The sequence below is a fragment of the Physeter macrocephalus genome, chromosome 11 (genome assembly GCF_002837175.3).
Source record: "Physeter macrocephalus isolate SW-GA chromosome 11, ASM283717v5, whole genome shotgun sequence".
Taxonomy (NCBI): domain Eukaryota; kingdom Metazoa; phylum Chordata; class Mammalia; order Artiodactyla; family Physeteridae; genus Physeter; species Physeter macrocephalus.
The window spans coordinates 167,227,271-167,242,027 of record NC_041224.1 but is presented as its reverse complement, the minus strand read 5'-3'; the positions used below and the strand labels follow the sequence as shown (position 1 = coordinate 167,242,027).

Below are 14,757 nucleotides of genomic sequence, written 5' to 3'. Positions count from 1 at the left end.
GAACCTCCATACTGTTCTCCATAGTGGCTGTATCAATTTGCATTCCCACCAGCAGTGCTAGAGTGTTCCCTTTTCTCCACACCCTCTCCAGCATTTATTGTTTGTAGAGTTTTTGATGATGGCCATTCTGACCGGTTTGAGATGATATCTCATTGTGGTTTTGATTTGCATTTCTCTAATGATTAATGATGTTGTGCATTCTTTCATGTGTTTGTTGGCAATCTGTATATCTTCTTTGGAGAAATGTCTATTTAGGTCTTCTGCCCATTTTTGGATTGGGTTGTTTGTTTTTTTGTAATTGAGCTGCATGAGTTGCTTATAAATTTTGGAGATTAATCCTTTGTCAGTTGTTTCATTTGCAACTATTTTCTCCCATTCTGAGGGTTGTCTTTTGGTCTTGTTTATGGTATCCTTTAAGCTTATTTTTAAAAAAGCTATTTGACCCAAATGAGATGAGCCAAAGCACTTGGCTTGAACACAGCATCGTTTCTTTCTCAGCTCCTAGACAGCGGTGGCAGCTTCACGCTGGAACTGCGAGAGGACGAGCTGTTCACACTCACCACGCTCACCACCGGCAGCAAAGGCAGTTACCTGCTGCCTCCGAAGTCCCAGCCCTTTCCCTCTGTCTATAAGGATGACTTCAATGTCGGTAGGTTTTTGTACTGAAACTTAACTTGGTTTCCAATTTCAGCAGTAGTGGATAGATTTCTACCTGTCAAACCGGTGCCTGATGGAGTGGTTGTGAGAACTACATTAATTTAGCTCTACATCTCTACGTGGTAAACGGGAACTAATTTTTGTGTTACTTCAAGATAAATCGCAACTTGAGGGTCCTGTGATTTTCAGTGCCAGAAAAAATGTAGAGGTTATTGTTGGAATGAAAGTTATACAGACCTTACTCAACGGTGGGGTTAGGTCCTGATAAATGCATCGTAAGTTGAAAATATCATAAGTCAAAAATACCAAACCTCATAACTCAGTCTAGCCTGCCTTACATGTGCTCAGAACACTTACGTGAGCCTACAGTTGGGCAAAATCATCTAACACGAAGCCTAATAAGGTGTGGCATATGTCATGTTGTTTACTGAAGACTGTACTGAAAGTGAAAAGCAAAGTGGTTGTCTGGGTACAGAATGGTTCTGAGTGTATCTGTTGTTCACCCTCGTGATTGCATGGCTGATGGGGGTGTGGCTCACTGCAGCTTGCTGCCACTACCGGCATCACAGGAGGGCATCCTGATCAAAATTCAGAAGTTGAGGTACAGTTTCTACTGAATGCATACTGCTTTCGTACCTTTGAGAAGCTGAAAACTTGTTAAGTCAGGGCCGTTAAGCAACCTGCCTGGGGAACCGACTGAGCTAGAATCCGAACCCAGGTCTACTTATTCCAGAACTCATGATCTTTCCTCTTATGCCGTTGCATGGATTGAGTATGTAAAGTCTGTAGGTCAAATTGGTCACATTGATACTTAATAAGTACGATATAAAAGTCAATATGGGGCTTCCCTGGTGGCGCAGTGGTTGAGAGTCTGCCTGCCGATGCAGGGGACACGGGTTCGTGTCCCGGTCCGGGAGGATCCCACGTGCCATGGAGCGGCTGGGCCCGTGAGCCATGGCCGCTGAGCCTGCGCGTCCGGAGCCTGTGTTCCGCAGCGGGAGAGGCCACAGCAGTGAGAGGCCCGCGTACCGCAAAAAAAAAAAAAAAAAAAAAAAAAAAAAAATCAATAGCTCTTTAGTAACCTAAACCCTAAACTTTGACTGTTTATAAGTATCATTTACTTGTTTAAAACTTTTAAAAAGTATATAAAAATGTACCAGAAAATATCAGAGAGGAGAGATTCTGTAAGATTTGATACTAAACAATTTATTGTGTTCTGAACAGATTACCCATTTTTTAGTGAAGCTCCGAATTTTGCTGATCAGACTGGTGTATTTGAATACTTTATGAATATTGAAGACCCTGGAGAGCATCGCTTCACACTGCGCCAGGTTCTCAATCAAAGGCCCATTACTTGGGCTGCTGATGCATTCAACACCATCAGTATTATAGGAGATTACAAATGGTATGTAAAATTGACATCCTTATGTAGATCTGGCTGAAATAACCTTGTAATGTTGTCAGGTACATTCTGAAGCCAGGACTTTTCAGTTCTCCTGTCCAAAAGCCTAATAGGTGTGTTATAATTGTCGAATATTGTTGTGTCCATAAGCCAGCCAATTGTTTTATTGCCTAAGTGTCCTTCCCTCAGATTTGCCCAATTTAATAGTAATTGTTACAGGATCAGACTGATTTTAATATAAAAATTGAGGACTTTTGGACCCAGTTATAATTTAAAATTTATTTATAAGCAGACTTTGTGATTTGCATGTTGTTTTTGTTTTTGCTAGGGAGTTGATTTGTTGAAATGGTGTTGCCACCTGCTGGATTCATACTTGAATTACATTGTTTTAGCTTTTGTTGACAGTAGATGGCAACAGTAAAAAGCAAATCAGCTTTTAGTTGGCTAGAGAATTCCACTTTTTTATTTAGGTATTTGATAAAGAGAGAAGATGTATTTATTCTTCACTCAGAATATAATGGCCAAAGCAAAACTGAGAAATCAGTTATGGAATTCCAATGTACTGACTAATTATAACTGTTTTAGGTGTTTCTTTTCTATTTTTTCTTTTAACTAGTACAATGCTACTGTGAAACATAAAACACAAACATTTCAGGCTTAGTGATAGTTAACTATTAATGTCAAGTCACCAAATAGCCATATCTGTAGCTTGGAAATTGGGCAGGGAAGGGAAGATAATTTGGAAAAGAGCTTTGAATTGTTTATCTGTAGAATGCTGCAGAAAGTCTCGATCCTTTCTGTATTGCCTTACTCCCTGCTATAAGTCCCAAGCTCAGATAGTAAGTCTTAAGAAACTCCTATCCAGAGTTTCTAGAACCCTTACAGCTCCTTGGAGAGTTATTGGGGATAGAGTAAAGAATTCTTGCCTAATTTAGAGTAACTTCAATGGCTTATCTTTTTATACAACAGAAATACTGTTTATGCCAACATCTCTGTACCAGACACTTTATCTGGACATTCTGGTCATGTCAGCGGGGTTTGTGATTTCGTCATTTGTTACTAATGGTCTTACAGTAAGACAGGTGGCTGCGTTTAAGTTTCTGTGACAACCCATATCCCCCACGCTCATGAACACTACATAGGGCTCTCTCTGAACCCCAGATCTATTGTTTCTGGCTGGGACTCCAGAAAAACTGAGAGACTCTTTCATTGTAGTAGAGAGATGATGTAGAGCACCATCTACAGATTCAACAAAATTCTTCATAACTTTAAAGGTTTTGCGGTATTTAAATAGCAATACTCAGTCTTTACTATTGCAGTGTGTAAGGAGGTGGAGAAGAGGAGGATGGGGGAAAGTGGGGAGAGAAGGAAAGAGTGACATATTCTGAAAGAAAAAGAACCAGGAAATGGCAATTATGCATGTCAAGAAAGGACTGTTTTTGTCTTTCTTAAGCCCTACTTTCATCGTGTTCTTTCACTGCTCAAGAATATGCAGTGACTCTTTCCTGCTACCGAACCAGATCTGCACTTCCATGCCTGACTTCCAAGATCTTTTAAAATTTGGTCTCATCCTGTTTATTTTGTGTTTTTCGCATTATCCTATCCTGGATTCAAGGGAGCCAGATCTGTTTAGAGATGTACACATATCCCATGTTCATTTCTGTTCTCTGGCTGTGATGCCCATTTATTGCAGGGAAAGGAGGGAATGAAAACTGGGTAACACTAAACACTGGTATGAGCTTCCCATAGCTACCTTTTGGCAAAGGTAGCATCCTCTTTACCTTATAGACTGGGAAACTGAGGCTTCGGGGTAAGATTTGTTCAAGATCCCATACTTTTAAATTTCAGAACCAGGGCAAGAGGCCAGGTCTGTTTGGTGCTGTAGCCCATGCTCTTGGACTATACCTCACAGCCTTGTTTTAATCATTGTCTTCTTCCTGAGAGTAGGAAAGGGAAAGTTAGTAAGTTAGTGGAGTTTATCCATAGTGCTATTCTAGTAAATTGGCTCTATGTGCGCACAGTGCCATCGGTTCTTAGAACTGTGTTTACGACAGACCTTCTCTCATATTTAGATTTAGTTAAGTATCAACACAGTAATTTGACTATAAATGGTAGACTTTACCAAAGCTGTTAAAGACTTCCATCTTGTTAGTAAGCTTTGGTTGGGATCTGAGGACAATCACAAGATTATCTTTCGCTGCACAGACCTGAATTCTGCATCCTTTTGATCAAATTTGCTTAATTATATTGGCTGGTTTTTGTTCTCTCAGCACTTCCAAGAGATTATGGCTGTGGAAGACTAAACCAAACTTTTATTCAGTTTTATTATCTGTAAAATTGCCTGTAAGTTGTGATGCAAGAATCACTTATTCTGGACTGTGATGTATAAAAGGAAAACATTTGGTCTTCTCTCACTCTAACTCTAAATAGAATAAGTTTTTGGTGCTGACAGGATCTGTAGCACTTTCAAACTTCTGATGAGCCAGCAGGGAGGTAGGTGATGTAAGGAACAAGGCTGATCCTTGGTGGTTTCATGCTGGTGATAATCTACAGAGAGAAAAACTCCCTCTGCTGTGGGAGGACATACAAGAGAGACTGGGCTTTAGTTACTTAGCATTTGATTTTCCTGTAAAGTAGCCCAGCTTTGATTAAATGATTAAATGTAGATTTTCCTGATTGTTGTGTACCTGCTGTAGGTGCTTCTTTTTTTTTAAAAAAAATATTTATTCATTTATTATTTATTTTGTGGCTGCGCTGGGTGTTAGTCGCGGCACGAAGGATCTTGGTTGCAGCATGCGGACTCTTAGTTGCAGCATGCATGCAGGATCTAGTTCCCTGACCTGGGATCGAACCCAGACTCCCTGCATTGGGAGCTCAGAGTCCTACCCACTGGACCACCAGGGAAGTCCTGATGCTTCTTTTTTATGTTTTCCTTTACAAAGTAAAATTTCACTGTGCAAAATTCACTGACAGGAAACTCTGAGAAATGTAAAAGTCACATAATTCTGGATCCAATTTCTCCCCATTTCCAAAATATATTTCTTGGCATTCTTCGTTTTATTTTAGATAAATTGCTTGCTTTATCCCTTGACTGTGTGCAAGCTTTCTAATGCTTTTCCATTTGCACTTAGAATTTGAGTGGGAGGGGAATTATTTTCAGAGGTCATATTGGATTAGGGTGGTTATATCATTGCGGAAGGAATCCAGTAGCATTTGTAAAAGGAAGCCGGGAGGAGATCTCATTGTTAAAGCTCTGGTAGTTCCTGGTTGGCTGAACCTTTCTCGTCCTTTGATCTCCTGTCAGTGATACCAAAACCGGGGTTTTACTGCCTCTGCGCAGACTTACATACTCTGTAGGGAAAACGGTCCTCCAAGTGAGGACCTGGGCCAGAGGCATCAGCATCACCTGGCAGTTTGTTAGACCTGTACACTCAAGGGGGCCACCCTAGACCTACTGAATCGGACCCTGAGGGGTGGGGCCTGCAGACTGAACTGAATAAGCCCTCCAGGGTGATTTCAATACTGCTCAAGTGTGAAAAGCCCTACCGTAGAGTCAACGTAGAGTTGACTGTGTCTTGTTAGGGTTAAGTGTAAAAATTAGCCTCAAAGCAGCTTTTGTTCTCCCAGAGGCTCCTAATAATAATAATAGTCTCCACTGCTTCTCTTTGCTGATGGAAATGTAATAAACCTTTTTGTTCAGAATGATGTGGAAACTTATCTTTTACATATTCCTAGAAAAAATGGCTTCTTCTCATATTCTTAGAATGAGAAGTTATTTTATGATAGAAAGATAGGAAATATATTCTTAAGAAGCTTGAAAACAGTAAATATTATTTTCCAATAGTAAGTCATTAAAAGAGGCAATGAAATGACTTGACTTCCGTCATGTAAAACTTGAAACCGTCATCAATGAAGCCCATCCCTGGTATAAGTGTGGACTTAGCAAATCACATACCTTGATTAGAAGTTTGGAAGCATGTGACTGTGAAATGAGCCATTTGTGCTACATTTGAAATGACATAATTAAAAGCACTAACACTTTGACTTTGCAGGTCCAATTTGACTGTAAAGTGTGATGTGTACCTAGAGACCCCTGAGAAGGGAGGTGTGTTCATTGCTGGAAGAGTGAATAAAGGTGGTATTTTGATTAGAAGTGCCAGGGGAGTTTTCTTCTGGATTTTTGCAAATGGAACCTACAGAGTTACAGGTGATCTAGGTAAGTGGCTTCTTCTATAGCACATGGTTACTATGTGATATGTTTCTATATCTGTCTGTTACTTATGGGAGTAATGAAGGAGCTTTATGCCTCATCGTGTTCGAACATCTAATTGAGAAGAGATTCGACATGTGTAAGCAAACGCCAAATGGTTCAAAATTATAGTGTTAATTAGTACAGACAGAGGCAGCTCAGTGAAAGAGAAAACTGTGCCAAGCTTTTCAGGTGTTGTAGAGTTGAGCTAGGCTGTCAGAGTAGGATTATCAGAGATTGGGGTGTGGTGGTAGTAGTAGGGAGAGAATACTCAGGAAACACTATAAATAAAAGCAAGACTATAAGAATGTTGCTGGTGTGCGTATGGAAATACAAAAGGAAGGATTGATTTGCTTAAGATGGAGAATTCCTATTTCCTAATTTAGTCAATAACTTGAAAACAGCTGGACTTTTCTCATTCATCTTAACAGTCCTTGTCTTATGTAGAATAGTATTTTATCCAGAATAGGTGCTTAGAATCCGTTCAAGTTGAATTCCATCCACTTTACTTTGGTTTGGGTACACACCGCGCTGTTGAAACTAGACCTTATTGGTGGTGACTCTTCTTGATTCATAGTCTCTTGACTTCTGTCCTGCATTAATAAAAAAATCTTCTCTCCTATAGTTTGTTCCCTTTGCCTCTTCCTAAGGTTAAAAGGGCTCCAATAATAAAATAAAAATTAAAGAGGGAGTGGGTAATGAGGACATTAGAATAGGAATTGCATAATCATAGCCATGACTGATCTGGAAGGTACCTTGCATTTTCCAATCCAAAGGAGAGTGCCAGAGAGGTTAATTGCTTTACCCAAGGTCTCAAAATGAGGTAGTGGCAGAATTGGAGCTAGGGATTTAAATCTCTGACTTCAGTCCCCACTGCTCTGTGTCTTAAACTGCCCATTGGACATCTCATCCTGGCTTTCAGGCATTCAAATATAATACATTAAAAATTAACTTAGGGCTTCCCTGGTGGCGCAGTGGTTGAGAGTCCGCCTGCCGATGCAGGAGACACGGGTTCATGCCCCGGTCCGGGAAGATCCGACATGCCGCGGAGCGGCTGGGCCCGTGAGCCATGGCCGCTGAGCCTGCGCGTCCGGAGCCTGTGCTCCGCAATGGGAGAGGCCACAACAGTGAGAGGCCCGCGTACCGCAAAAAAAAAAAAAAAAAAAAAAAATTAACTTATTATTTTCTCTCTAATTCTCAGCGAATGCTATTACCACATAGCCAGGTGCACTAGCTGGAAGTCTTATGGTAGGTTTTGACTATTCCTCCTTATTCTCCATATTCAATCCAATCAGGTGTACATGCAGACCTGAACTATACACGCTAATGCGTCATTGTACCATGCTTGGTTTGTAAGTTTATTTTGCTCGTTCTCTTGTGAGCCCACATGTGGCTCAGAGTAGGATCTCTCTGCATGCTGGATGGATGCCTGAATGAAGGATGTTTTGTTTTAAATCAGTTGTAGGTATGGAAATGTCGATCTTTATTAAGGCTGACTTTACTACATACAAATGCACCTAAGAACCCCCACTGAGTTACGGGATTCTGTGATTTAGATTTTACAAATACGTCAACTGGATAATCTCTTTGTGTTACAGCTGGATGGATCATATATACTTCAGGACATGCTGATGTTACAGCAAAAAAATGGTATACACTCACTTTAACTATTAATGTAAGTATTGCTGATCAGAATGCCTGAGGTAAAAATATTCTTTTCTTGTGCTTTTCTAATGTTTTCTGTTATCAAAGGGGGAAAGTATGATAAATAGTGGAAAATAGGCAGAGCGTCTGCCATGATACCAGCAAACCACCGGTCCCTGGGATGATAGCGTGTGTCTGGGTAAACCCACCCGGGAACCATCAGCAGCTGACTTTATCACCCCCAGTATTTTTTTTCTCTTATTTTGTTTTTGTTTTTTAAACTCAGGAGTAATTGGCAGAGTCAATAATTGAACTACTTTTTTTTTAAGTTTTCTTAAACCAAGATTCTTATTGGAGCTAATAGGTATAAGCAAAGTCACATACATTTATATTTTGATGGTTAAGAATGATTTGGGTTTCAGCTATAAGCACACTTTTTTAGAAGTTAGTTTCCATGACTCTTTGTCAGAGATGATACCAGATTGACTGTAGTATCATGGAAATCTAAAAATATTTGTCAAAATTATTGGTTGATCATGAGTTATTGATTGACATGCTTCCAAGGGATGCTGTGTAGAGAAATTCTTCTGTATAATATACTGCTCTCTGCTAAGACAGTCCTGTCATAATTTTGTTTAGGTTACAATAGAGATAGAAAATGGAATTCAGATAACTTTTTGAACTTGTTCTCTTCTCTTACTCAACCACCAAAAGTGACAGTACTAATTTTTCTGGCAGTAACAATATGTACTGAAAATCCAGTTTGGGTGTAACACAGTTTATATAACTATAACCACACTTGATGGGCATAACCTCATTCCTAGTTCTTCCCTTTTGCAGTGAACTGAGGCAGTAAGGGCTGGCTTACCTGCAGATAGAGGGGAGGCATCTTTTATGTGCCTCTTGGGGCTACACATGTGCTGTTATTTGTTTAGGCAGATATTAGGTCTTGGAATTGGATTTTAAATTTTAACAGATCCTGCCCCTATTGCTAGCTAAACTATATCAATTTTTATAGCAGTTATAATAATATTTGATATTACTGATTTTAAAGGTTTTTTTCAAATTAATAGACATGATTTTTATTTCCTTGATAATTAGGGAGGTTGCACATCTTACTATGTTTATTGGCTATTTGTGTTTTTTGTTCTCTGAAGTTACCCATTCACACTCTTTCCTCATTTTCCTATTGTGTTGTCTTTTTCTGATGGATTTGTATGAATTTATTATATATTCTGGGTAGTAACTTGTCTGTTATATATGTCACAAATATTTGCTTCTATTCTGTCACATGTATTTCAATTTGCTTATGGTATGTTTCGTGAATAGAAGTTTTAAATTTTGCCACTGTCATATATTTCACTTTTTTTCATTGCCTTTATGTTTTATTTAAGAAGGCCTTCCCCTTTCTCAAGGTCAGGAACATTTTTTCCCCAAAACCAAACAAAGTTTAGGATTTTTTTAAATGCTTAAGTCTTTAATCCATCTAGAATGTATTTGTGGTTCATAAGGAGAAGAGCCCAACATAATTTTTTAAAAACAGTGGATAGCCATCATATTTATTACATAGACTGTCCTTTTGCCCATGATTTAAAAGCCATGTTTTCGACATAACAAATCATCGTGTGTACATAGGCTTATTTCTGGTTATTTATTGGTTATTATCCAATATCACACCTTAAATTGTATTTACTTTCTAAAATCTTTGGTTACATGGTTTTCTCCCTTACTTCCTTCAGGGTTACCACCTTATATAAGATAGCACCCTGTCTCACCCTCTGCCCCTCTTCCCGTCCTTAGTTTTTCTCTGAAGCTCTTGTTAACCTCCTGACATCTTACATGTTCTGTTGATTGCTGTGTGTTTGTCCTGCTCCGTTCGCTAAAACCAAGCTCCTTTAATGACAGGCGTCTGTTTTATTCACTGCTGGCTCTCTGGCACCTAGAATAGTGCCTGGTGCACACACAGTCAGAGCAAGAGCCCTTGTAGAATGAATGAGTGGATATCCTCATTATATCCATATATCCTCATTATATCCATGAGGCAAGCTCCTCATTATTTCTTTTTAAAAATTACCTTTGCTATTTCAATAGTATATTTACTCTGCTATTTGAATTTTTAAAACATATTTTCAATTCCATGAAAAATGCTGCTAGTATTTCACTGAATTTATACATACATCAATTTGGGCAAAAATAATATATTATTTTAGAATAATGTCTTTCCAGGGACTTCCCTGGCGGTCCAGTGGTTAAGACTTCGCCTTCCAATGTTGGGGGTATGTGTTCGATCCCTGTTTGGGGAGCTGGGATCGCACATGCCTTGTGGCCAAAAGACCAAAACATAAGATAGAAGCAATACTGTAACACATTCAATAAAGACTTTTTTTCTAAAAAGAAGAATAGTGTGTTTCCCCATTCAAGAACATGGTAACAAGAACATGCTGCATCTCACCATTTATTAAGCTCTCCCACTATGTCCTTCAGTTTTATTTTTGTATTTCTTCCACATTACTTGTTAAGCTTATTTTTAGTAATTTTATGAATTTTTTGAAATTTTGAATAGGATTTTAAAAGGTAAATTTCCTTAATTTTATTAGATATTTTGCATACATGTTTTAAAAAAAGGGCTTATCAAAAACACCTGCCTCTTTCCTCACTGCTGTTCCTGCCGCCTCACTCCATTCTGTGTTCTGCTCCTCTGACACAGCCACTTTGAGCTATTTCAGCTGTTTTCTTCTGGTGTGTCTTTTATGTAATGTGATTTACTATGTTTAGAAATTAGCTCTGGTCTTGCTACTGGGATGGACGGGGATATTGCTGACTTACACCTGCTCCACCCCCGACCCCATTATTTCTTGCTCCACCAACTCTGGGCATTCTGCTTCCCCCTTGCATCTCAACTCTGTGCACATAATCCAGAACGGTCTCTGAGGCACCCATCGTCACATCCACCTGCTCTAATTCTTCACATGCCACTTATCATCGCTTAGCTCTTAGGTATCGTGTGTGTTTGTATGTCTCCTTCTACTAGAATATAAGCTGTATAAGAGCAGGGACCTTGTTTTTCTTGTTCATCCTAAATTCCCAGTGACTTAAGCAACATTTGGCATATAAATATTTGTTGCATAAATGAAAAATAAAACAAAACAACATCTTTTATGATGTTCATTTTCCAAATTACTGCTAATATGAGGATTTTATGGTTTTGAAATTGGCCATTTTTGAATTCTTCTCAGCACACATCAGATGCTTTATCTTAGTGCTGTTGCGTGGGGGTTAGAATGATAAACTTTGAAGTCTATTAATAGTCACTTGAAGATATTTTATGTTGCTCCGCTTCTGTTTTACCATCCTAATCTCATGAAGACACACCCTTATGCAGATTGAATGGTATCATATGTAAATATATATATATATGAAAGTTTGGTACAGTACCCAATATGTGGTGAGCACTTTACTGAGTCAAGTTAATATTCTTAGGAGTAGGTGTGTTGGGAACCAGACAGTTCAGCATTCATATTTCCTTACTGATATATGCTGAGACTTCCAGCAAGTTATTTCAAATTTTTGAGTCTCTGTTTCCTTATCTGTAAAATGGAGGTAAGCTCTGTAGGTTGTTTTAGAGTTAAATTTTTTTATTTTTCATTCGACACATTTTTATTAAGCATCTGTTACATGCACTGTTCTAAGTACTGGGGATACAGCAGGAAACAAGATAGACAAGGTTCCAGCTCTCTCAGAGCCTGTATTCTTCTAGGACAGGGATTATTAAACTTTTTTTTTTCTTTAAAGAGCCAAAGAGTAAATATTTTAGGCCTTGTGAGCCCTATGGTCTATGTTGCAGTTGTTCAGCTCTGCTTTTGTAGTGAGAAAGGAGCCGTAGACTATAGGTAGATGAATGGCGGTGGCTGTCTTCCAATAACATTTAATTTATAAAAAAAGGTGGCTGGCCTGTGGGCCATGGTTGGCTCACTCCTGCTCCAAATAAATAAAATTATGAAGGAAAAGTGAGATAATGAAATAAAGTAGCTTCCCTGCCAGATTCTCTAGATAGAGAAGTCAGGGAAGGCCTCTTGAAGTGGGTGATGTTTGAGCTGAGAGCTGAGTGGTGGGAAGTCTGAGCACAGGGCACTGCTGTGACTGGCCTGTGTGATGAGCTGCCAGAGGATAGGTTGGCTGACACCTGGGGGCCGAGGGGCAGGGGAGGATGAGCTTTAGTGCTTAATATAATTTGTGTGCATAAGCTCCTTGGCTCAGTGTTAATGTTCACTATCCCCTAAGTGGCAGAAGATGTTCAATAAGCACTTCTAGAGCTGAAGGTAGCTGTGCAGGTGTGTAGTAACAGAAATGTGTGTGGCCCTGAATGTGGAGTTGGGCAACTCAAATTCAAGTCCTAGCGTTGCTGGTAAATCGGTGACTTTGATTTTTAGTCTCATTAAGTCACCGTGTCTCCATCCATAAAATAAAATAAGTAAATGAAGGCCCATTCCATTATAATTTTATGACTTAAGAGCAGATTTTATTTTGATTCTTGGCCTAGTGCTTTGGATCTTTTGCTCTTCACCCTTTGAAATTAGCTAGTTTTAAATGTAGCTGGAATGAGTGTGCTGTGGATATATGCTCATAAGCATGCTATAATAATGATAATAAGAGCTGTGTGCCTGATACTTAGCTAAGTAGGAATGGCAGCTGTCTGAGGAGGACATTATTTTTATCTTTCTCTGTCAGTGACTAGTAAGTTGTTCCTGTGGATATTTCTCTTCTTCCATCCACTCAACCCCCCGCCTCTCCCCAGTCATCAGTTTAACTGATGGTTACTGTTTTTCTAACTTAAGGGTAGGCTCTTGATATAACTTTGAAGTGGTATTCTGTACATGAGGATAAAACAATAAAACGAAGGTTAATTACTCCTCTCCCAGCTGGGCTGAGGCTCCTTAATGAAGACCTTAAATAAACATTTTGAGGGACTTCCCTGGTGGCGCAACGGTTAAGACTCTGCACTCCCAGCGCAGGGGGCCTGGCTTCGATCCCTGGTCAGGGAACTGGATCCCACATGCTTGCTGCAACTAAGAGTTTGCATGCCACAACTAAGGAGCTGGCGAGCTGCAACTAAGGAGCAGGCGAGCCACAACTAACACCTGGTGCAACCAAATAAATGAATGAATGAATAAATAAAAAAGAAAAACCTTTAAAATAAATAAATAAATAAATAAAAAATTTTCACCCTAGCAGTCTTGTCTGAAGAGCTGGTGGCTGTAAGCTGTCAATACAATGCATGTACATGCCACTACGTGTAAATGACAAATGTTTTTTTATTTTAGTGAACTTTTATCTAAAATTTTATCGTAATGTTATGAAAAGTGTTACATTTCTGCAGGTTTTACAGCATTTTGGTGGAGTACAAGGAAATATTGAGGTATTCTTGTACCTTGGAATCTGTTTATATAAATAGATAAGAATTTCCTTTGAGAAAATTTTTTCTGTATTTCAAACTTTTGCTCAAACTTGTGGAATCATTTTGCTGTGGTAAATCTTAAGTGAGAAGGATATTTATTGCACTAAGTAGGTGGGGCATCCATTAAGAAACAGACTTCAGAGGATCAGTTTCACGTGTCTTTAAGGGATGTGTTTCTCCCCACTCCAGGGTCGTTTCTCTTCTGGCACGCTGAATGGCAAGCCTCTCTGGAAAAACGTCTCTGTGAACTTTCCGAAGAATGGCTGGGCCGCGATTGGAACTCACTCCTTTGAATTTGCACAGTTTGACAACTTTCGTGTGGAAGCCATACACTAGTACTCACAGAGTGCCATAGAACACTCTCTGGATTTTCTTTCTTTTTGGTTTTGGTTCAGAGCCATTTCTGGTTTTGAGGGATCAATATAGGAGCCTTTTGGAAGCTATAAATAATGGAGAGTAAATGAGGAGAAAAATACATTTTTGCTTCATCATCTGGAAGATTTTTTTTTTTTAGAATTCCAAGGGGAAACAGATGAATCTTTAATATGACCTGATACGTCCCATAGATAGGACACTAGGTACGTTGGTCCCGTCCTGCAGAGTGGTTTGGGTGTTCAGACCTTGAAGCCTTGTGTTAATGCTGAGGTAGCTCTCGTCATCTTATTTGCATGTGATCATGCGGATGACAAGGACTTGATCATCACTGTGATGTATCTGTTCATGCTGACTGTGTGTCTAGTGAGCTGGTGTCCTCGTCATGGGTAATGCTGCTGTAACAGGAAGTTGAGGAACACTGGAAATACTGCTTTTTTTGTTGTTGTTGTTGCTCGTATTACCTTTATTTTATTTTTATTAAAAAAAATTTTTTTTAAACGTCTTTATTGGAGTATAATTGCTTTACAATGGTGTGTCAGTTTCGGCTTTATAACAAAGTGAATCAGCTGTACATTTACGTATATCCCCATATCTCTTCCCTCTTGCGTCTCCCTCCTTCCCACCCTCCCTATCCCACCCCTCTAGGTGGTCACAGAGCACCGAGCTGATCTCCCTGTGCTATGCGGCTGCTTCCCACTAGCTATCTGTTTTACATTTGGTAGTGTATATATGTCCATGCCACTCTCTCACTTTGTCCTAGCTTACCTTCCCCCTCCCCATATCCTCAAGTCCATTGTGTAGTAGGTCTGCGTCTTTATTCCCATCTTGCCCCTAGGTTCTTCATGACCATTTTTTTTTTTTTTTTAGATTCCATATATATGTGTTAGCATACGGTATTTGTTTTTCTCTTTCTGATTTACTTCACCCTGTATGACAGACTCTAGGTCCATCCACCTCACTACAAATAACTCAATT

General features: G+C 39.3%; 1 protein-coding gene across 3 annotated transcripts in view; it reads left to right on the top strand.

The window, feature by feature from the left end:
• GALC (galactosylceramidase) overlaps positions 1-14,757 on the top strand; it is a 67,403-nt gene that overhangs the window by 50,930 nt on the left and 1,716 nt on the right. For 2 of the 3 annotated variants that reach the window (XM_028496287.2, XM_007121987.4), the window contains 5 exons: positions 499-649; positions 1,882-2,062; positions 6,112-6,275; positions 7,907-7,983; positions 13,597-14,597. In XM_028496287.2, the coding sequence (XP_028352088.1) occupies positions 499-649; positions 1,882-2,062; positions 6,112-6,275; positions 7,907-7,983; positions 13,597-13,743 (720 nt within the window). In that variant the 3' untranslated portion in view covers positions 13,744-14,597. Of the gene's footprint in view, positions 1-498; positions 650-1,881; positions 2,063-6,111; positions 6,276-7,906; positions 7,984-13,596; positions 14,598-14,757 lie in introns of those variants that run through there. The other variant, XR_003682126.1, reaches the window with a different exon arrangement.